Source organism: Tympanuchus pallidicinctus, unplaced genomic scaffold (assembly GCF_026119805.1).
Source record: "Tympanuchus pallidicinctus isolate F22 unplaced genomic scaffold, pur_lepc_1.0 scaffold28, whole genome shotgun sequence".
NCBI lineage: Eukaryota > Metazoa > Chordata > Aves > Galliformes > Phasianidae > Tympanuchus > Tympanuchus pallidicinctus.
In genome coordinates, this window is record NW_026294745.1 from 5,002,935 (window position 1) to 5,025,344 (window position 22,410).

At 41.7% G+C, this 22,410-nt stretch overlaps 1 protein-coding gene across 7 annotated transcripts in view; it reads right to left on the minus strand.

The window, feature by feature from the left end:
• The window catches only part of GALNT9 (polypeptide N-acetylgalactosaminyltransferase 9), a 154,550-nt gene that overhangs the window by 112,150 nt on the left and 19,990 nt on the right, over positions 1-22,410 (minus strand). For 2 of the 7 annotated variants that reach the window (XM_052691086.1, XM_052691088.1), the window contains exons 2-3: positions 17,011-17,154; positions 7,583-7,737 (exon numbers count right to left, since the gene is read on the minus strand). The exons of 1 other annotated variant lie outside the window; for it this stretch is intronic. Coding sequence is in view for 3 of the 6 variants with exons in the window: in XM_052691083.1 (XP_052547043.1) it covers positions 7,583-7,823 (241 nt within the window). In the remaining 3 variants the exon portion in view is untranslated. Of the gene's footprint in view, positions 1-7,582; positions 7,839-17,010; positions 17,155-22,410 lie in introns of those variants that run through there. 4 more of the 7 variants (XR_008208653.1, XM_052691083.1, XM_052691084.1 and 1 more) reach the window with 2 other exon arrangements.

Here is a 22,410-nt window from a genome sequence, read left to right on the forward strand (position 1 = left end):
TGAAAAACAACCAATTAACCCCATCACCTTACCAAGAATGCCACAGAGACAAAATCAGAAGCAAACTTCTCAGTATTGGAGGAGAGGGCTTTCCAGCTGTCATGGTGGAAACTTTCCAAAGAAAAAATGAGCTCCTGTGCAACCAACCCCCTTTTGCTCTGGTATCCCAGTATCTTGGCTAGGATGCTAGATTGGGTTGTGGGAAATAGCAATTAGAGACTGTGTAATCTTGCACGGGTTTCAGTTTCTGACACAGCCCCAAGTGCCCGAGCATTGTCCCTTCAGTACCATCCCCTGGGGTGCAAGGTGAGAGCTTGCATACAGACCAGCTCTCCATCCAGGGAGAGATCCAGGACTTCCTGCAATGCAGGCAGTGGCTGAGGGATGGGAGAATGGTGCCCACGGGAGCACAGACAGCAGGTGATAGGTGGGAAGTGGTGTCCAGCAGTGTATGTGATGGGCAGTGTGCAAGGAGAGGATTCACCTTTACTCCATGGTGCAGTTCTGTGGCAACAGATCAATCCATTTCCAAATACAGCCTACTCAGACACGGGGGGGTCAGACAGCCATGACAAGGCTGCTTATCTGACCTCCTGGTCTGTGTGCTGGTTTTTGCAAAATGCAAACTGGGGCCAGCAACAAGGTTCAGAGGCAGAAAGAAAAGTTCATTCTGTTTTAGACGTGTACTAAAACAGGAAACACTCCAAAACCTTCAAGGAATAAAGATCCTGTTCTCAGCCATAATAAAGCAACGTAGGGACACAGCAGGAAGTCATCCTTTAAACACAGACTTCATCGGAACTAACCGGTAGCGTTCATCCTGTGGCAGAAGTACTTTCATTTGGCCAAATTCACAATGGAGCTACTCTGCTTCTAACTACTGGATCAAAAGCACAAGTGAATTTGGGTAACTGACTTCAAGAGGAGTAATTGCATGGGTGAACCGAGTAGCTCTGTGCTCACTGCTGCAGGCACAAAAGCGATTTGAACATATTATGCCATCCAGCCAGTGATACCTGTCACTGTCCACACAACACAGCTGACAGCAGAACAGGGGATGGCAGAATCTGTGATTTGCTTAGAAAACAGCATTGGGTTTTATACCTTACTGGATTAAAATGAGCACAAGTGCTGGCTGTATCAAAGATGCATTTTTTTCAGGAACAAAACTCAGCAACTCTCTGATGATTCCACAGAGACCAGCCTACAAGAGAACACCCCTCACAGATATCTCCGCATAGTCTGACACAGCCCAGCATGAACCTGTGTAGGTAGCATTTGCATTTCACATCATCTGAATGTTTAAAGAATTTCACAGAAGAGAAAGACCTGGAAGGATCCATTTTCTTCCCTGATGAGTTTATCAGACATACGAGCTCAGCTGGGATAGCCTTCATGCTGCATGTACCAGCAATTCAAAATGTGACTCCAGCAAACCTGGTTTGAGTCATCCCTTATGAAGTGTGTGGCTCTTACACTGGTGAGCACTGATTCTCAGGAGTACTCCAGCAAAGACAACTGGATTGCCTGTACAAGCAGCTCTGAAACATAAGCAAAAGGTAGATAATTAAGTTCCACAGCTGCTTTTTCCTACATAGGTTCAGATTTTCTTCACTCCCTCCTGCTGCAGCTAACTGAAGAGGTAACAGTGGTGGTTCGCACAGCCAAAGAATTTTCCTGCTGAGTGGGGTTGGGTGGCCCAGTCAGAACCAAGGCTTGCAGTCACACCTTGCTTCTGGCAGGCATGCCGTAGGCTTGGAGAGAGGAAGGAGGTGTCAGGGAGCTGCAGGGTTACATAGCATGGCTTGTCCCAGTGCTGTGCTATTTTGCAGTGAGTATTCAACGCAAGGGAGACACTGGCATTGCAGCAGCCTCTTACACATGTGCCCATGTGCTCTAGCATTTAACCCGAGGATAAGGTTGAAGCAATCCCAGAGGCTCAGCATGTTTCCTTATATTTTGGGCATCTTTCACTCACTGTGTTCAGTTATTTAGATGAAATTTCCAAACAATGTGATGAAATAGGTAGCCCTCCTCCAGCCCTCTGGTACCAATATATCTGTCTGATAGAATCAGTTTTTAAGTAGCAATGCTTAGAGAAACTGCTTCAAAAAACTCTTTTTTTTTTTTTCTTTTTCATTTAGTTTTTTTATATAATTATTTAATAATAATTACCCATTCTTTCTGGCTGACATGCAAATCAAAGCTCAAATATTACAAGTATAAATCAGATCAGTGGCAAATGAAAGGCCTTCTAATAAATGGCTCCAAAGGAGGTGGTAAAAGGCTTAAAATACTCAGAAATCTATATTCTCACCTTTCCTACAGATGTTCTGCTCATTTCCTTAGACATCTCCCTTGAGCCCTTGAGAAAACTGCCCACGCTGCTCATGATGACAAAGCAGAAACAGGTCTGTTCTCCCCTGCAACTACCCTTGGACTCTCCTCCAAAGCCAGGAACCAAGGACATACTTGAAGAACAACATGTGTTAGGCCTATTGCCATTTGTCAAAGATTCCCTAAACTGGGCTTTTTCTACTGCAGTGTTTCCCTCAGGACTCCACTTGCTGAGGACACAAATTCACGATCTCAGGCTCATCCTTGTCTGAACGACAGATGCATAGAACCATTCAGAAACAAAAGGGCCTGAGAAATGCAACAACAGGTTGGAAGCTTGTGTGAGAGCTCCTCTGGATGGATGATCTATTGGATTTCTCATAAGAAATGCTGCTGCATTTTCTTTTCATGCGTACCAATGGAAGGAAAGAAGACCATTTTGCCATAAAACAGGTTTTGCCTCTATGCATGTGACTTTCCGACGTTCATACACAGTTCTATGGCACTGTAGCTGTGAAAACCAGACAGATGTCATCCACACATCATGTTAAGACTCTGCTTTTGCTCCCTGCTCTCAGAACGGAGACTTGGGGTCGGTGGGAGATTCTCTGGTTTTCATTCTCAAAAGCTGAAATACTCTTATTACAGAGGACAGTTTTGATCAATAGAACTACAGTGCAGTTGGAAGCTGCTCAGCTGGCATTGACTTTCTTCCTTCCTGTCATCCAGAACATTGCACAATCCTTTTTTTTTTTTTCTTTTTTTTTTTCCCCTTTTGGTTGTTAGTTTAAAATAAGTAAAAGGAACGACTCACGAGTGAAACCCAACAAATAATAACAATAATAAAAAAAAGTGCCAAGTATACTGAGCAAGGAGAGACTGAGTACCCATTAGTAAGGTTAGAGAGGGGCATTAATAAAAGAAAAAATTGTTAAACATGACTCATTTCTTTCCCTTCCTTTCATAAATCTTATTATTTCCTTGGAGAACAGCCATGCACTCAGTGCCTGGAACTGCATTTTTAAATGATGCTCTTGGTTTAGCTACTACCTGTCTTTGCTTAAAGAAAACAAACGGCAAATACTCAAAAGCAGCCCCACTTCCTGTATTAAGGCCTTTAAGTCAAGCCAGGTTTCCTGATCCTGTGAAAAATGCCTGTTGTTTATATATGTGCAACAACTACACTGCAGCTCTTGACTAAAAAAAGTGACTGCCTCATTTCTGCTTTTCCAGCTACACTTACAAAGAAATTGAAAGGAGTTGAACAGGAATGTCTTGAATGGCTTCTAAATGGCAAAAAAACCACTGTATCAGCCAAAGATCTTCCTTCCACATCAGTAAACACTGCTTTTATCTGATTATGTATTACAAATTACAAATGATTATTCTACACAAACAAGTGTGGAAATTACTACGTGTTAATTTGGTCAGATGCATGTTAGCATTGGCTCATAATCAAATCGAGCATTTATGAGAACTTGTGTTGGGTAAGAGAAGGTGTGCCTTCATTAATGCAAGGCTGGCAGTCACACTTAATCTATCCCCATGCACACCTGGCTTTCCCCCTCTTTTCAGCAACTGAACTGAAAGTTGCCAGCAATAAATGCTTCTTTTTGACAAATCTGATGCGGACATTCGCACGATTCAACTGCAGCCAGTTCCCAACTCTTACTTTTAATATAGAAATTTGAAACCATTTCCAACCAGCCTAAAGCCTGTGAAGGGTAAACGGCCTTTTTAAAAATACTACTGTACCTTTTAAGCATGCAGATTGCCAGGCTGAATTTTAAATGCAATCACTTTGCTTCCAGTACACTCAAAAAATCAGGAGTCAGTCTCGTTGAATCAGTCCTCCATACCTAGGACCTGCTATTTCCATCATTTTAAGCCCATGTGCTGCAATTATGTGAATTGTCCACTTTCTTTTTTCCCCCCTCAGCCCCCTCAATGAAATGCATATGCAATACAAAACCCATTTATCAAACTGGAAATTGCTGTTGTATTTAATCTTCCTAAAGAGAGCAAAATCAAATTACGATGTGTAAAGAATGGTAATCTGTGAAATTCAAGGGAATACTCCAGAGATATTCCTCCACATCTGCAACAGAACAGGTCGAAGAGGTCTAATGTAGAAGATGTGGGTAGGAAGACATGATGTGAGCATACATAATGAGAAGATGAAAACTCTCTTAATCTTTGCAGATTGAATGAAATTTAATTACATGCTATATTGATTGTTGTGGATTACTGGAAAGAGACAGTGAAAAGGGAAAAAGGCAATTACAGTGAAATTGTAGTCTGACCCTTCAATTGCTTTTGGCATGAAAGGTTATTAAGTATTTGGAGCATCAAAAATTCTTTATCTTCTATGATAAATCATTAGCAACAGACTTAGATGCAAAACTGATTAGGGAAAAAAAAAACAGCCAATTAAATCTCGGTGGTTTTTTTCCTTAAAAAAAAAAAAAGGCAAAGCAACAAAATACAGAAGTTTCACATCATTTCAAGAATGGTTCCTAAGTCTACCAAGCTTTAGTTCACTGTTGACTGACAATAAATGATACTCATCAGTAGAAATTACTCTTTCATGCTAGAAACGCTCTTTCAGCATAACTGCTTGTCCTTGTTTTTCCTCACAGAAAAGTGCACTTTGAAATGATGTTTCTTTGATTTCATGGAAATAAGTAAGCATGACAGAAAGAAAATTCCGTATTGTTGCAGCTGCAGTCTCTCAAAGGTTTTTCTTTTACACTGGAACTTCACAGCGTCCCTTGAAAAACCAGGCAAGGTCCTACCAGGTTAGGATTTAGATGAATAGAAGAAAACAAATAAATAAAAGAATACTAAGACTTGATTACAAAAAAGGTAGGATATGTAATATTTGGCTGTACATTTGCTGATCTCAAAAAAGAAATAATAAGGAGTAAAAAAAAAAATGGCATTGTGATCTGGACAGACCTATCACAACAAGATCACTGGACTTGACTCAAACTCGTGGTGCTTGCAGGAATTCATATGCCTTATGAATAAAATCTGCCTGCCCTATAAAAGTGACTTTGACTCACCTCATTAAGAGGTAACATTCAAGAAGGCACCAGATGACTCTAACTTGCAGTGAAGTACTGCACAGGATAACATCTGAGAAACCCTGCTCAACACTGGGCTGGAAGGCACGGCTCTGAGCATTTGTGTAACACCAGTCTTTGGGTAAGACTCAGCAGAGCACTGTCACAGACAGACTGCCTTGAATTTCAATGCTTCCAGAGCAGCATTATGCCCATTAAATAATGAGTCATGATATTAAAAAGCAACACCATTCAGCTAAACCCAAACACTGATAATTGATGTCACTTACATTGATGCAGTTCTGATGATTTCAGGTGGCTACCTGCTAATTGCAAAGAAGCTGGGGAGTTGTTACCACAAGATGGAAAAATGAGCAAATACTTAAAGAAAGGATGAAACTGAGAAAGTATCTTTTCTCAGTGACAACCAAATAGTTCATCTGCATTGATAAACTGCTGTGTAATAAACAAAAGACACGTCAGGGAGAGACTGAAGGGAAATGGACAGGAAATCTGAACATCTCAGCTTGATTAACTTCCTATATTTTTCTGTATAAGAACTTTCTAGAACAAGAAATTGCCTACAGTGCTTTTACAACCTGAAGGAGCAACGTAACATTTTAACTAAAGTAATTACACTTTAAAAACAGCCACCAAAACAGAGAAACAGCTTATGGAGAACTTTCTGTTTACTCTGAACCACAGCCATTACATGCAACGATGTCTGCCTAGAACGTTATGGACTCCTGCTGATCCTTCAGGGGTTGCTATGCTGAGATGAACCCAGAGCTGGTAAAATCCTACCCAAAATTTCACTTGTGAACACCACCAAGAACAAAACAATTCAGAGGGAAAATAAACCATTCGATTGCGCTATGATGGATATATTGAATGTGGGAGGAGGATTTTTCTCTTAAAACTTACATTCTGCAAAACTTCTCCGAATTATCATTAGAAAATACAGCTGCTGACTCCTTCTGTTGACTCTCCTCCTCTAACTTATGAATGCTTACTTTTGACTAACACCCACCACTCCACATTCCTGTCCTCCCTTCTCTTTTTGTACACATGAATGTGTATGTGAAAGTGTGAGGGATGCCAGTTCTGTAACAGTCACTGACACTACCGGCGTGTTACTGTAACCATCCATCATGCTTGGATTTGCAGGGTCGTTCATTCAGAAAGTAGTAATAGTATATATTCTTTACACTATTTGTCTGCATTTTGAGACTGCAGTAGCCTTTGTTAAATCAATATTATGAGTAAGACTTTCAGAAGCAGCCTAGAAGCACATTTGGTATCATTAAAAATATTTACACTGCGAGTTTTATTTGGTGCTCAACACTGAATGCCACATTTATATTAAAATCTCTTGTAAAGTTTGCTCCTTCAGCTTCGTGTGGAAAGCATGGATGTATTTAATCACATACTTATTTCTTTGATGTCCCACATTTAGAACCTTATGAATCTATGCAAATGCAGACCTCTTTGAAAGAATTAGTTCCCATACGAAACATTATCTGTCCCTTGGCAACCAGTATGGCTTAGCCTGTTCTAACTACCACATAAGGGTTCTTTGCTTACCTAACAAGATTTTTCAAGGCTAGCGAATTAAAACTGAATGTAACAAAAGGAATTAGTGGATGCTTCCTTTCCTCGCCAAAGATAATATAAAATTTAAATGGCAAAGTCATTAAAGAAACATATGGGAGCAATGCTTAAAATGACTATTAAAAGTACACAGCATAAGAACTTGGTAGAGTGCTTTTTAAGTAATTGGGAGACCAAATATGCAACTTCCAGCTAAAAACTTAAAGTGTATTTGCCATAAAAACACATACCCACGCAGAGTTGATATATTCAGGGCAACTGCAAAAGCTGGTACAGTTCACCAGGACATCCACCAACCCTTACATCCATGAACTCTGCAGCCTCCTTAACTTTCTACTTCAAAAGTCCTGACTTTGACCCAAGAGTTTGAGGGGGTGCCCTCACGCACCCCTCCAACAAACCTCTGCAGCTACCACTTTCCCTGTATCTTTGGCTTCAGGGCAGTGCTTCGGTGCAGTTTCCCTCCCTAGCAAGCAGGCACTTCGGGCAATTTTCCCAGCCTACAGCACCCTCCCAGGAGAGCTGGTCATCACGGGACCAGCACCGCGCTCCCCCCCAGCCCTCCGTACCATTTAGCTGGTTGTAGACCACTTCCTCCAGGTGGTCCAGGCGCTGCAGGATGGACTCCCTGTCAGCCAGGCTGCCCACCTTGGCTCCTCGGCTCCTGACACGTCGGTCCGCGCTCCGGACAATCTGCACCAGCTCCTGGGAACGATCCTGGATCCTGCAGTAGACGGAGAAGAGGATGATCCCCACGAAGACCAAGATGTTGACCGTCAACAAAGTTTTGATTTTCCGTGCCACCGCCATGGGAGCCGCGGGCGCTGGGGGCACATCAAGGCGCGGCGGCCTCGCGGCCACCCGGCGCCGGGGCGCGGCGGGGCGCGGATGCGAGCGGAGCTGTCCTTCAGCACCACCGCGCCGCTCCCCGCCCGCCGGGGCCCGCCTTCGCCCCGCGGGGCCCGCGCGGCGTTGGGCTGGGCGGCATCGGGGGCGCCGCGGAGCCGTTGCTGGCTGCCCGCTGCCGAGCCGCCGCCTCCTCTCCTCTCCTCTCTTCTCTCCTCTCCTCCGCCGGCGGCTCCCGCTCGCCCGCCCTCGCTCTCCGCCGCCCCAAACGCAGAGCGCCGGTGCGGAGTGACGTGCTCCGGGGGATCTCATCTACATGCACACGGTGGAGCCGCCGTGCCGTGACCGCGCCGCCCCGCCTCGCCCGCTGCTCCCCTGCCGCTGGCTTTCGGCGCGATGGATGGGTGAGTGAGTGAGCCACGGGCGTTGCGTGGTTTTCTCTACCAGTGGCCATTTTCTCTCTGCTGTCCACCTAGAGGGCCCATATCCTACCCAAGCAACACTGCAGGCAGCTCCTGGGAAAGTACAGGACCAAGTCTTCTGTTGCCTATGGCTGCACCCCTGGAGTTTAGACTATGACCCACCTGTCTCGTGGCTGGAAATGAATCGAATCAAGCTGACATGCTTCCAGCAAGAGGGAGAGCTGCAAATGCTCTCAGCTCCATGGGTTTCCCAGCAGCCTAAGTGCAACCTTGGCTTGTGATTCTACCTGGAAGTGAAGTGGCTGGGATGGCTTCCATATGCAAAAGAAGTTCTTGCCAAGCATATACAAGTGGAGAGAAGCAGCCTAGGCCCTGATCAGTGAACACACACACAACGACTATGAAGAACTATCCAGATCACTTAGCCAACGACCTGTGGACACGAGGTAGTTGAGCCCTTTCAGACTGGCAGTTTCTGCATTATTGCTCACAATGGTTCTCTTTGTACCCCATCCCATTCAGAGTTTCTGCAGGAACGTTTCTCACCAGTAGTTACGTTTCTACAGAGGTCTATAAAGGATGGTTACTTTCTACAGTTCTGTACTCTTCGATACACTGAAGTCTCAATATGTAAATCCAGGGTGAGATGTCGTTCCCCTGTAGCCATATTGAAACTCACAGTCAGCTCAGCAGAAGTAGCTCTGAATCTGCAATTTTCTACTGTTTTGATACTTTTAGTACTATTGCTATCACAAGCCTGCCATAGCATTACACTTTGCTGGAAAACACCAATTTGAATGCTTACTGAACTAACGCTGGAGTGCAGCTTGTTAGGCACCTCCACAGCATTTAATATATTATAGCAACACCTGCTGGTCTTGATATAGTCAAGAAACTGTTAGCTCAGTTTTAGATTATAAACTCCAAGTTGCCCAGAAGAATTCAGTTTGGATTCTAATTCATCTGTTTGTAGTTTATCCCCAAAGCTGAAAACCACTTTCCACTATCACAGTTACCAGTTGATGTTTACTTTCACATCACTGCAGTTTTAAATGGGCTCTTTCAAAGATAGGATTTTATTTGTGGTGTGATTCGGGTCCAAATTTTCTTTCACTAAGCAAATGTTTTTAAATGGTCACTTAAAATAGCCTACAGCATATACAGAAGTACATGTGAGCATACTTACATGGCTGCAACCTTACCTAACGCCATTCAAATAATTGCTGGCTCTTATAGATCTCCGTTCAGTAAAGGAGCACAAAGCAATTTACAAACAACGTTCTATTAGAGCTGACTGAAGGATGGCAGTACTGTTTTGGAAAACTTTCAAGCTCAGAAAACATGTTTTCTTATTGCACTGGAACAAAGCCAGAAAGCTTTGAAATATTCTCACAGAGACAGCAGTGAGTTGAAACCATTGTTACCTGCTCATAAGGGTCAGGTTCCTATTTTTTCTCAGAAAGGCCTGTGTTGCCAGAAGAAAAATCAGTATATGCAACATCTAGGTTTCAGTGAAAAGACTTTTGTTGAAAACATACTAATCAACTCTGATTGCTGACCCATCCTACAAATGGGAAACATGGAAAGGCACTGGTAATTTGCCCCAGATCAATGCAACAAGCCAGAGGCAAATCTGGGACCCCATTCCAAATTGCAAATCCAGCTCTCTCTCTCTCTCTCTACCAGGCTATTATTCTCACTCATTGATTTTTACTCCTACTCGTCTCCATAAGGCTCATGTTTTCACTCATCCCAACCAAGATGAATAGGAAGCTTCTAGAAAGAAACACCAAGATCCTATGTATTTGAATGGCAGTCAATACTTCACGCTCTGCTTTCACTGTCCTCAGTCAAAATAAGAATCTGGATGAAGAACAGCTGACTGATGTGAAGTCGCCACAGGTGAAGATTCTAAAACAAAACATTGTAAAAAAGATACCTGACAGAGGCTTCTCCCCTCATGTAGTAAAGATGGTCTGTTGCCTTGGGGCACTCCTCAGCTGTTACTGGACTGCCAAGTAGTTAAAGCTAATAATAAATGATAACAGGAGAAAAACCCACCACCACCACCTTGCTCTTGTCTGTCTCTCTCTGAAACTCTGCTTGCTCTTCCAGAATGCTGATCTTGCTTCTGTTGACCCTTGATTACTGCAGTACATGCCAGCTTGGCATGGAGATATTTGTATAGAGGGAAACAATTGCTTCTGCATTTACAGTCCTGCTGTGCTTAGCTACTGAGGTGAGAGACAGTAAATTTCACTTTAAATAATAAAGAACTAAAAGATTTTGAAAAGAACCTTTCGCAAAGCACCAGTCCTGCAGCCATAGCCTTACCTGCAGGCCCAGAATAGAACTAGCAATGGCAATACAACTCAACTTGACCCCAAGTTCATTTAGAGCTAGGGAAGATCTTAACCTCAACAGGTACAGACTTCAATTCTTCCCCAAAAGCGGGCAGAAAAAGTCACTTCAGATAACCATATCAGACTCTCCTGCAAAGTACCTTATGTACAGCAGAAGCTTTGGAATTACTATGCCTTCTGGCGTTCAGTTCCAGGTGAGGAGGATACATACTCAGATACTCAGAGTTAAGGACTTTCAATTATTTTACGAGATGTTTTCTGTAGAATTTGATTTTTAGAGTCTGCAGAAGGTGATCAATGAAAGACATTACTTTTGGGTGGAAGTAAGATGAGGAGATGGTGACTGAATATCAGCTTAAAAGTTTCCGAACTTTAATAAAGCTTAGACTCAAGACAATAAAATATTAAAGTGGATAACCATGAAATCATTCCCAATCACTTCTCCAGAAGGACACAATGAGACTGATTTACCACATCTAAAGAGAAATACCTTTCTGATCATTCTACTGCATGATGTGAGACTTCTGCAAGAATGAATAATATGAAGAGAGACTTTGATGTTGTAAGTGTTTGAATGCTAGCTTTAATGAGAAAAAAAGTAAAGAACAAAATATGATGCCAGTGATGATCTGTAACTACAGATTCCAGCTGTAGCTGTTCATGCACATTAGCATCAACTACAATTTTCCTAATGAAATCCCAAACGAATTTGCAAGCCAATCACCTAGAATTTTAATATAAGCTAATATTTTATGTCTTAAGTAGTTCTTATCTAGAAGAAAACAGTAATGAATACATCAGGAAACTAAAAAGTGTTGAATTACCCAGACATACAGAACTGAGGCCCTCATTCTGCTGCGAAGAGGTACTGCGGCAAGTGAAGAACTGCAGTAGTGTTTGTGCAATCTCTTCTTGCGTAGTTCCAACAGATTTTGGAAGGAGAGATTTGAAAATTCATGTTTGCAAAATCAAATGCTTAAAATCTCTGGGTATGTTTCAGAACTCCTGCAGATGCAAATATTCTTTTAGTTTTGGCAGTATTAGCCTCGACACCATTTCACTTAACTCACTACAGTGACACAGACGTTTCCTAAAAGGAATTTTGGGACCCTTCCTTCTAAAACTGCAGCAATTCCCACTTGCACGTGAGGCAGTTCTTCAAATGTACAGACTGCTGGCTTCTAGCCTCTGCACTGCGATAAGAAAATGCACAGCCCATGTACCATCACATAGGATTAAACTACAGATTTTACTTTGCAAAGATCATTAAAATGCAACATAATTGCAGGCAGATGCACTGCCTTCATGGACTTCATGCTTGTGATACTGCATTGATGACCACAGAACACGCAGATAAAATCCAACAATCATACAAATATGCATTAAAAAAATAAACAACAATAGATCTGTCATTGTAAAAGCAGAATATAAACAACTACCAAGACTAAATTAAAATATTGGGTCGGAAAGGACCTTAAAGATCACTGAGCTCCAACCTCCTGCCATGGGCAGGGCTCACAGCACAGATCAGGCTGCCCAGGGCTCCATCCAACCTGACTTTGCTTCTCAGTAACAGTTCTCCTGCTGAATGTCACAGCTCTCCACTGGCACCAAAATAGCCAGTGGACCCAACAAAGGAGCAAACATAGCAGGAAGGACATTGCTCCCTGCCTGATCCGGCTGAGAAGTGGGAACAGTTAACTGCTGTAAGCGTGTTGAGCTCAATAGTGTGCATTCATTTTGGCTATCATCATCATGGTCCCGTTCCTGCCACGAGATGCAGGCTCTTGGACCTCTGCAGATCTTCACCCAGGCAGACCCTCATGTAGGAAAAGAACCTCATACAATATTCATTTACTTCCTTGTCTGTGCCTTCATGCACATTATTAAGAGATGCACAGCCCTCCAGCAAAATCTTTGCAACAAAATTAAGAAACACAGCCAGTCATCATGTCAAAGTCACAGGAGATTGAAGATTCTAAGCGCAGCAGCACAGGGGTAAATTAGTATAGTTGCCATCTGACCTCAGAACTGCACCCAATGCTGGCTTTAAACAATAAAAATAATGAGATTTTTAGATTCCATTTATTTTAATACAACAACCGACAGCTAAAAAAAAGAAAACATGTTTTGGCAAATAAAGTTAACACTGACAATTTTAGCAAAGACTAGCTGACACAGTGGCTTGTCATTGGGCAAATCTGGAGAATCACTGCTGCCTCTGAGGTATTATGTTTTTCATAGGAACAATGCATGAGTAATAAAGAACATTTAGTTCAGTTGTTATCTGGCTTTGTCAGAGATGTTCAGCATATTTAAGAAGAAATCAAACCATTTCCAGCATTAAAGTCTTCAATGCATTTTTTAAAAATACAGTCTTAAAAAAAAATAGTAGATATATGGTGAAATTCCACCCTGAGTGCTGTGCCACTGGGCACCCTTAGCAGACGGATGTATGACAGCAAAGTCAAACTCATCTAGTAGAACTGAGCTTTCAAATATTTCCTGTAAAGGACAAAGTCTAATTTAACAGCATTGGATGGGAGCTTTTTTTTTTTTGTGGTTGCTGTTTTGTTTTTAAACACCCTTCAAAAAAAAACTAGACAGTAGAAACAGAACATTGAAGATTCTACAGGCCTATGAAAACATTTAAAGAACTGTTGTGCTTTTCCCTATTCCAGACCACACAACTTCCCTGGTTTTCAGTTTCTCCATCTGAAAATCAGTGACAGCTTGCCACAGGAGTGGCAGAATTTGCTTTTATCCATCTTCACCTCATTTGACTTAGAGCCCATACACAGCTTAAAATCAACTGCAGCCCAAATCCAGTAAAACATGGAAAGCCAGTAGATTTGTTACAAGAAATGAGAAGAGAAACGTGGTGTGGGGAGCTGCAAGCAGCAACACGAAGGCAGGACATGCACAGGCACTCAGAACCCCTTCAGCTGTAGATGCTGGGAAGAAAATCTCCACTATTCATTAATTCTATGGAGAACAGATAGATTAAGCATTTTTCCTCTTAATTAATCTTGCTTTGGGCTATGAAGTTGAAGAGCTTCATTTATTTATATATTTATGTATTTTAAGGAAAATGTGTTGCTCACCAAAAACGCTCCACAGTGAAATCACAGCCTCAAAGCCCCTGGCCAAGCGTTTCAGAGTGCATATGTCTTTAATCACTCCATTATGGCATATAATTGTAGGCACAGAACACTTACTGCTTTTTATACTAAGCATAGGGAGATACTGTGTCTGGTTTTTTTTATATTCCCAAGTAAAGGCATTAACACCAGCCTTAAAGGACAGGCCACATTCCACCTGCATAAAGGAAACATGGAATGGGAAGAATCAAGCCTGTAGTTTTCTTTATGCTATTTGTTATCATACATTACGCTCAACATGTGCCCAATTGTATCAGCTCAAAACATTTCATGACATTAAATCCTTTAAAGTCCATTGAGCTGCTTTCGATTTACACAAACCAGAGATGAGCACCAAGCAGTGCAGGCAGCCCAGCGCCAAGCAGTGTTTTTGTTGGTGCTGCTCACTCCCCTTCATCACTCAGGCACACAACCCCTGGGAGGATGCACCTTCATGAGCTTACAGGGACCTCCATCAGCTTAAAATAGAGGGGTTTCAGCTGCTGCTTAGCAGGGACGTGGCACTGAGCAAGCCCACTGCTTGCTAGCACGCTTTGTTCAATACAATTAGTATGGTACCTTGCCAGACTAAATACTGAAGGGTAACTCAGGTGATACAGAAAGGTTATTCAACTTTTGACAGAAGGTTGGGGGAATTCTCTTGAAAACAGTAATTGTCTGTCAAATGAAATACTGCAATTTCTTGAACACAGGAAGAAACTACAGTATGAATTGGATTAGGTCAAGAGGAAACCAGAAGTGGGTAGGTTAATATAGAGGAACTTAATGAACTTACCACAAGGAGCCTTGGGCAGACTGGACAGAAAAAGGATAAAAACGAGCAAATAAAGCTCTCAAATTAATCTGATGTGTCTGCAGCTAAAGCAACTGAGGCTGTTTTCCTCCTTCTAAAGAACTTTGGTGGTCAATAGGTGGATAGGGAATTTCTTTCTTACAGCAAAGAAAGGCAAGGGAGGATTTAGCATGGATTGTTTTCCTGTGAGAGCCAAAGTCACAAAGTGTCACAGGGAGAATAAAATATCTCCGGAAGTGGTAACGTTTGCTGCCATAAGAAAACAGAGTCTAAACTAAAATAGTTTTCCAAAGATCCAGAACCTGATATAAATTCAATATTATCATCGGCTAATTTGAGTTAATTGTCTGCCCAGAAACCAATCTGCAAGATTGCCTTCAGGAAATAACGTTTAGGAAGCCCACAGAACGGTCAAACTAAGGTTTCATTTCAAACGCAATGATGCTAAGGTATCATTGCAAACACAAATGAGTTTTGGAACTGAGATTAAGAGAAGACATTCAATACAAACTGGTAAATTCAGCTGGCAGTAGGAGCAAAAAACATTTACAGAAATGGGTCTTAGCGATCATTTTAAGTAGGCACAACTACTGATTGCTATCAAATTCATTCTACTGATTAATTCTGTAGCCTGTATCTTACATCGCCCTTTTCCCCTGAGGCGTTTTCCCAAATGTTTTTGTTCTCAGTGCTCAAATGGAGCATTTATCTAGGATGGCTCCCTGCTCTTGGCTGGGAGAGGAACGTGCTTCCATCTGACACATAACACATTGGCAAGACAAATAATAATGGGCAGCAGTGATAAGAATAGCACATCTTTATAACATCCACTCTACGTATGATATAAATGAATGCATCAGACTACTCTTAAAATAGCCTAGTCTAAAATTAGTTAAGAGAGTACTGCCGTGTAACACTGTAATAGTACTGCAATTGGAAGAGTGGGACATAAAGACCCGATTCAGTGAGAAAAGACCCTGCCTTGAAAGCATAAATTCATTGCCACTAATTGTGCATAGCATCAGTATGAATTCAAACAAGAAAACACAACAAGCAGTACTAAATCTGACTTTTCTCAGGTAAAGCCTTCATTCTAGAGAAAATCAGTATCAAATTAGTGAGCCTATGTTCTTTCACACCACCTATAACATGTGTTATGTTTTGTTTGTTTCTTGCAGTTCCCTTGCTCTTCCATATCAACTTCCTTTCTTTTTCATTTTTACTTTATTTAATATTACTGTTGATTATTGGATAAATCCCAAGCTTCACATCTTTTTTAAAATGTCTTCTGCCCTGCAGCAGAGGTATGGCAGCTTCCAGCAGCTCGGGGCAGAGCTCCCTGACAACAATCTCTGAGCACCATAAACTTTCCACGTCGTCACACAAAAGTGTTGATGTGCTGCAGCCCTTCAAGCAAGGCAGCCAAAAGGAATTCTTTCTTTTTCAAATGTATTGAAAAGTTGAAAGAAGGATCACTGCGGCCACAGGACAAAACAGGAATTTTTCTCTTGCTATCTGTTCCTCTGATGACACATGTTGGGCATAGAATTGGCACAGAACAGAAATGCCAGCTCTACTGGCATTCAGAACAAACCATCAAAACAATGAAGACAGTAGCATATTTGATATTTTCAAGCAGCACTGACAACAAACAGTTGAACTGGCTTCAAAAACCCGTGCAGATGTTGCATAACACTGACCTCAGACATGCAGGCTCTTGTTCATCACCAGCAAAGATGCACAGCTAATTGTGATGACTATGTTGAAAAGCAGTGCTTTGTAGCTGAGAATTTTCTCTGTCAAATGGTGTTGTTGTGCTGTTTGTAGCTGTTCTCTGCAAATTAGTTTTCTTCTACATCTGCAGTCTCCCTCCCGAAGTTTTACCTTTTTAAATTTAATAGGAGCCAGCACACTCCAAAATAACCCACTTTGACTTGGAGCCTCATGAAAAAGATGCTTAAAAATCAATACATCTCTAGTGAGGGACATGAAGCTGTGTACTTCAGGCAGGCCAGGAACTGACCCATTTTTATCAACTCATTTGAAAAATAACTTTGTTTGCAGGTGCTTCATTATTCAGTAATATTTCCCAAAAATGTGATTTCTGAAAATATCTATTTCCCTAAAAGAAATGCATTGAAATGTTCAAAATATTAGAAGATTGGGACATAATGTTATACAAAAACAGGAATCCTTGACAAAAGAGTAATGCTTTGAAAAGATAAAGGGAAGATCAATACGTTCCATCTTTATAGACTCTCATCTTATATTCTCCTGTAGTCTCAAGTCAAAGCCTACTTTTGTCTGTAGTCTAACAAAGGGTATTGGTGTTAGGAAATGTACAGTAGCTATTTCTCCCTGATAACTTGTCATTTATAATCAGTCTGAAATTCAAAACAGCTTTTTCTTTACCTGCCCAAACCCCTTTGTAGAGCAGCTCACAACTGGCTGCAGCATGGTTCCTTGTTTTCCTGCACTGAAAAGGTTGTTTCCTTTGTTCAGTCGTTCCCAGTGTGGCTGTGTAAATGCACTGCCATCAATGGCCAGAGCAGAAAGCTGGAGGAACAATAAACCTGTTTAGCTGATGTAAGAGGTACTGCTGTAATACACGTACAGTAAACTTAAATATAAATTGCATATTGAACAGAAAAATACACCCAAAACTTCAGGTGAAGATGTGGGAAAACAGCCCCCGTTCACCAAAACTGCTGTTAGGTAAGTATTTCCCTTACCTGAAGATCTGGCATTCACTCCTGCACTGCACAGCAGCCATCGCTTCTTCCTTATAAAAATAAGGATTTGCGTTCAAAGAAGGGAGGACGCAAAGTAAGTTAACAAAACCTTAATGAACACAGTCCCTCACTAAGAGCCAAAGCTGCAGAAGGAAATTGCCCTTCAGAACACTGTGCTCAGTTCCACACGCTGGGACAAGCGGCTGAGGGAAGACAGATTTTCAATAGAGACCTCCTAATTCTGGGTCCTGACCTGCTGCCACCCAATGCAGACACCATGAAGTGAGACGTGCAGAAGATGCTGAACCCTCACAGCTCTTCCTGTGCAAAAGGAGGACTGGCACATCGGCGCAGAGGGCACGCTGTCTCACAGCAAGCAGCTGAAAGCTGAGGCATCCAAACACAAACGTGGTGCCTGGAGATTCAGCTTAGCAGCCTACTGTGTACTGCTCCTGAAAGTTAGGGAAGGGAAATGCAAAATAGCACTCTTTGGGGCAAGTGCAAACCACAGCTGCATAGCAATTCAAGAACAAAGCTGGTTATCTGTCTCAGAAGTACCTAGCCATGACAGCAATTGCTTGTATGTAGACACTGCTTTCTTCCCTCTCCACCTAATTATCTGTATTTAAGATGTGTCTGCTTACAAGAAGTCATGCAAGATGGAAAAGGAAATACAAAATCACTCAATTCTTTCACAATGACTTAAATTACCTTCTCTGGAAACACAGAGTCCCTGCGACATTAGTTGATGTCTTAGTCAAGAAAGCTTTATGGAGTCCTTCGGCAAGGTGCACTGCACTGCTGTTATTTCTGCCTGTAATCGTTGTAAGCCTTTCCTCTGCAGCTGAATAGCACTGATATTCTGCACTGTTTCAACTATTTCTGAAGTTTGTTTCTAAAGGAAAGAAGACACTGGTCATTTGATGCATGGAACCCATGCACTGGGTGCCATCCACGCTGCTCCTGCAGAGCATTTGCTCAAGAAAAAGGAAGTCCCTTCAAAATTAGATTAATTTTTGCTTCATGTGTCAAGCTGAGGTTAACTAACAATTAGATCAATATATATTGGTCAGTTTGCAGCATTCTACAAACACTGCACAAAAAATGTGGGCAATTAAAGAGTGCAAATGATAAAAATGTCCTTTGTCTCCTAAAACAGCTGAATTTCTGGGAGTCCAGAATATCAAACAGCAGAAGGTCTTTCAATGAAAATAATGCAGAGAAATGTTATTTTCATTCCTAGGGAGAGTAAATCTGACTTTCAGACCGAACACGTGGTAATTTCAAATCTCTGCTGAAGTTTCAATGCTTCTCAGAGTTTTTCCTTGACCATGTTACAAGAGAGAGGAGAGTAAGGAGGATGTGAAACACACAGAAGTTCTTGGTTTGTTTGCAAACACCCAAACCCACAATTGCAATAATTGGGATAGCCAGAAGTCTGAAAATCCACTTCTGTACTGGCTCTGATTACAAAATCTCAGCACTTTCCATTCCTACAGAAACCCATGAAAGCAGAAGGTGGATTTTTTTTAATCTGAAAGATCAGCCAACGCTTTCTCTTGCTTGCTTCCATTAATTCCAGCTAAGGAAAGCAGTGTGCTTACACCATCCAGAGGCAGGTAGTGAGCCTGGTACAGCACCTGAAGACTCAAACTGTTTCTTTAGCAGAGGCTGTAAATCAGCTAATTGCTTTATCCTGATATAATTACATTCACTATGTGCGTTAGAGCTGATCAAGAAGTAGCTGGCAGAATAACGGAGTAAATGATGTCCACAATCAGCCTTTAACTTACAAGCACAAAAAAGCACCCTTGGAAACTCAGAAACCCACTAGATTAAAGCTTAAGATCTCGATAAGGAAGCAGATGAATACTTGGAAGAAATGCTAAAAAGACAAAATGCTTTTGCTGCAGACAATAAAATGCTATAAGGAATGAAATCCATTTCTTATCTTCCAATACATTTTTTGTCCGGATGTTATTAGCACAGCATTGCTCTCATCATTTGTAAATGTCATTTAGAAATCCTTGTACAGCTGTTCTCTGCAGAGTAGATTGCAGAGTCCAGTCTTCCTTCTTTCAGCTTGTAGACCACGCTCTGTGTTTAATAAGGATGCTGAATATCATGTTTTTTCCATTTCTGCTTCAGTGGCTATGACTTTTCCCACACTGCAATGAACCACATTGCCCATCAACTCCGGTGCATTGCTGAGTGTCTGATATGGGAAAGGCAAAGGATCGCACTCTCAGCTGAAGAATTTGCACTTATTACCTTTCACCAAGGCACCACCTATTGTGGCTGGATTAGAAAAGTGAGCCGATCCCTCTGATACCCAGCAGCGCTCTCATGCACACACAGATTTCTGGCTGCTCTGAGCCTCCCGACTACAAATGCAACTTCACAGCTTGCCAAGAACATTGCAGACAACAACAGTTATTTACATAGATGAGATTATCACCTCTGTTCAAACCCGCTCAGAGGTGCTGAGGCAAACAGAAAGGGAAAGTTTGGGTTTGATGCTATGCCAAAAACTCTTCCTTGACCCAGAAGCTACCTGCAGACAGACCTAAAATACATGCCAATAGGAGCCATTAAAGGCTGCTTGGACATGGCTCCTCTTCATTCCCACCTAAATAAAAACAACAAATGCTACCCCACCACAGCATCTGAACAGCAACCACTTGGAGATGGCGAATTAAGCTTGTGCAATGTAGACAGGACTCTGTGCTGCCTTCAACTGCTGTGTGCAAGCTATCTAGAAACCTAGAGCACAGTTTAAACACTAGATGAACTGTACCTCAGCCATTTATATGAGTTACACACACGTTTGTTGAACTGTGAAATTCCAACTGTTAAACATGCAGCGGTTGCATCTGAGAACTCTGAAATCAGAAAAAAGCCAAGAGCTATCGCATGACTTGGTGTACAAACTCCGGATCAAAAAAAAGCAGATGCTGAATGTTTATTTCTACTTGGAGCTTTACAGTGCACTTTGTCGTAGATATTTCAGTAGATGACACCCAATTCTGAAATGCTGCTTGGAATTTCTAAGGAGGAAACAGAACTCTCCCTGTTGAATTAATTAATTTCCTCTAATTTACACTATGCATGTCCTTTGTCAGTGCTTGTGTTTAAAGAAAGGATGTCTTAAATAATGCCAGAGTCGCTTTAGATTTTGCAGTGTACTAACTGCTAGCTTAGTTTCCCATTCTTTAATGAATCTTTTGTTCTGTAATCACATCACACAAGGGCTATGAAAATACAATGGAGGAAAAAAGGAGGGAAGGAGTCGAGTCCAGTGCAGAAATCAAACAGAAGCGAGCTCCTACCTCATTACTGTCAATCCAGAGCCAAAACAGCAGGAAATCTCCTACGAACTACCACTCCTAACCTCCTCAAAACCCAACAATATAGTAGCACCTTCAGTACTGCTATCAGTGTCATTTTATCCAGAGGAAGCAGCTGGGGAGGCAGGTTGTTCTCAAATGCAGCACGCTAACTGTGCATGTGACATTAGGATCTCTTCCCATGCTGCAGTGAGCACAGGTCCCAGCCAGCCGAATGGCTCTCATAGCATGCTCTGCATCTGGTGCAAATTCAAAGTAAATAAGACTGCAGCCCAACGCAGAGAAGTGTGCCACATTTGCCAAAATATTAATGTGTGTTATGTTCCACTGTTAACTGAAAACATTTCCTAATCTATTGCCTAATTCAAACAAACAAAATTAGTATAATTGGAGAGCTGTGTTTACGAATACAAAACATAAAAAGAGGCAGCACATATTGTCTTGTTGTCATTCCTATCAGGCAGCAATGTTCAGTTCTGCTCCTTGCAGCCTGAGCCTACTTGTATAATGGATGGCAACATTTATCATAACAGCAGTGCAAAAGCATCAATTGCTTGATGAATTTATTTGTTCCTGCCCAGAAGTGAAGCTATGATTGGACCACTTTATAAACATCAAGCTGATGTAGACTCAGTTTGTCACTGTTGATTGTACTTAAAGGGGAAAAAAACAGGAAAAAAAAAAGAGACCATGATTGAGAGGCTGGAGATTGAGTGAAAAGACAAATCCTCCTGATTAGAAGAAAACAACCATTATTTTACTTATAAAAAAAAACGTAAACACGTTTAATACATCCCTGATCAACAGCTGCAGTAGTAACTACTTTCTCTGGAAGTTTTTTTTTCCTTACAAAACCAAATCCTGGAGGTAGAAAGCTGTAAAGAAAGCATCAATCTCCCAAACCAACATGACAAGGCCCCCGGGCTTAGCAAAGCCAAAACACAAACCACATCAAATTCCTATTTTGTGAACTGCTTGTCTTGCATAGAGAGATGCAGAGCCATATTCTCTTCACTCCGGCACTCTGCAGTCATTTAAATCTGTGCTATTCTTCCTGGGTAGATCTTGCACTTCTTGTGCACAGATGAAAGAAAATCCAATGGGAAATAGGTCCAACGTCTCTAAATTTGGTAGGTTTCCAGACTCACTCTAGCAAGTCTGAAAATTCTGGAGATGGAAATGATCCACGGCACTCAGTCTGTACACAAAGTATAGTTGTTTTTCAAATATTACTATATTAAAAGGGAAAAACAAATCAAAACAAAAAAAACAAAACCAATCCCTTTTCAGTTCCTTCAACTTTCCTCTCAAAGAGCAGAGTGCAACAGGGTCGGGAGGTACGAGTTAGGAATATTCAGTTATTTTTTGAAGCAGTCTCAATCCAGTTTCATCTCAGGGTGATTCACAGACTGAAAAACAACACAAATGCCATTATGGGCTTCAGTGAGGTTAAGAGTTCATCCTTAATGAGATATTAAAGCCCCTAACTTACTAGATAGCACAACACCATAAACTAGACTCTAAGAAACCGAAGCATAGTCACCCTAATACAAACAAGTACTTAATTTCATAGTTAAGGCCCTTCAGAGGCTCTGAAGAAATGCTGAGCACTTACTATCTGCCACAGAGCTATTTGTTTAGCCAGTAAGTTTTAGGAAGGGGTGACAAAAACCACAGAGGAAGGAAACAAATCCATCCTAGTGTACATCCAGACAAAGGAAATCAGCTTTATG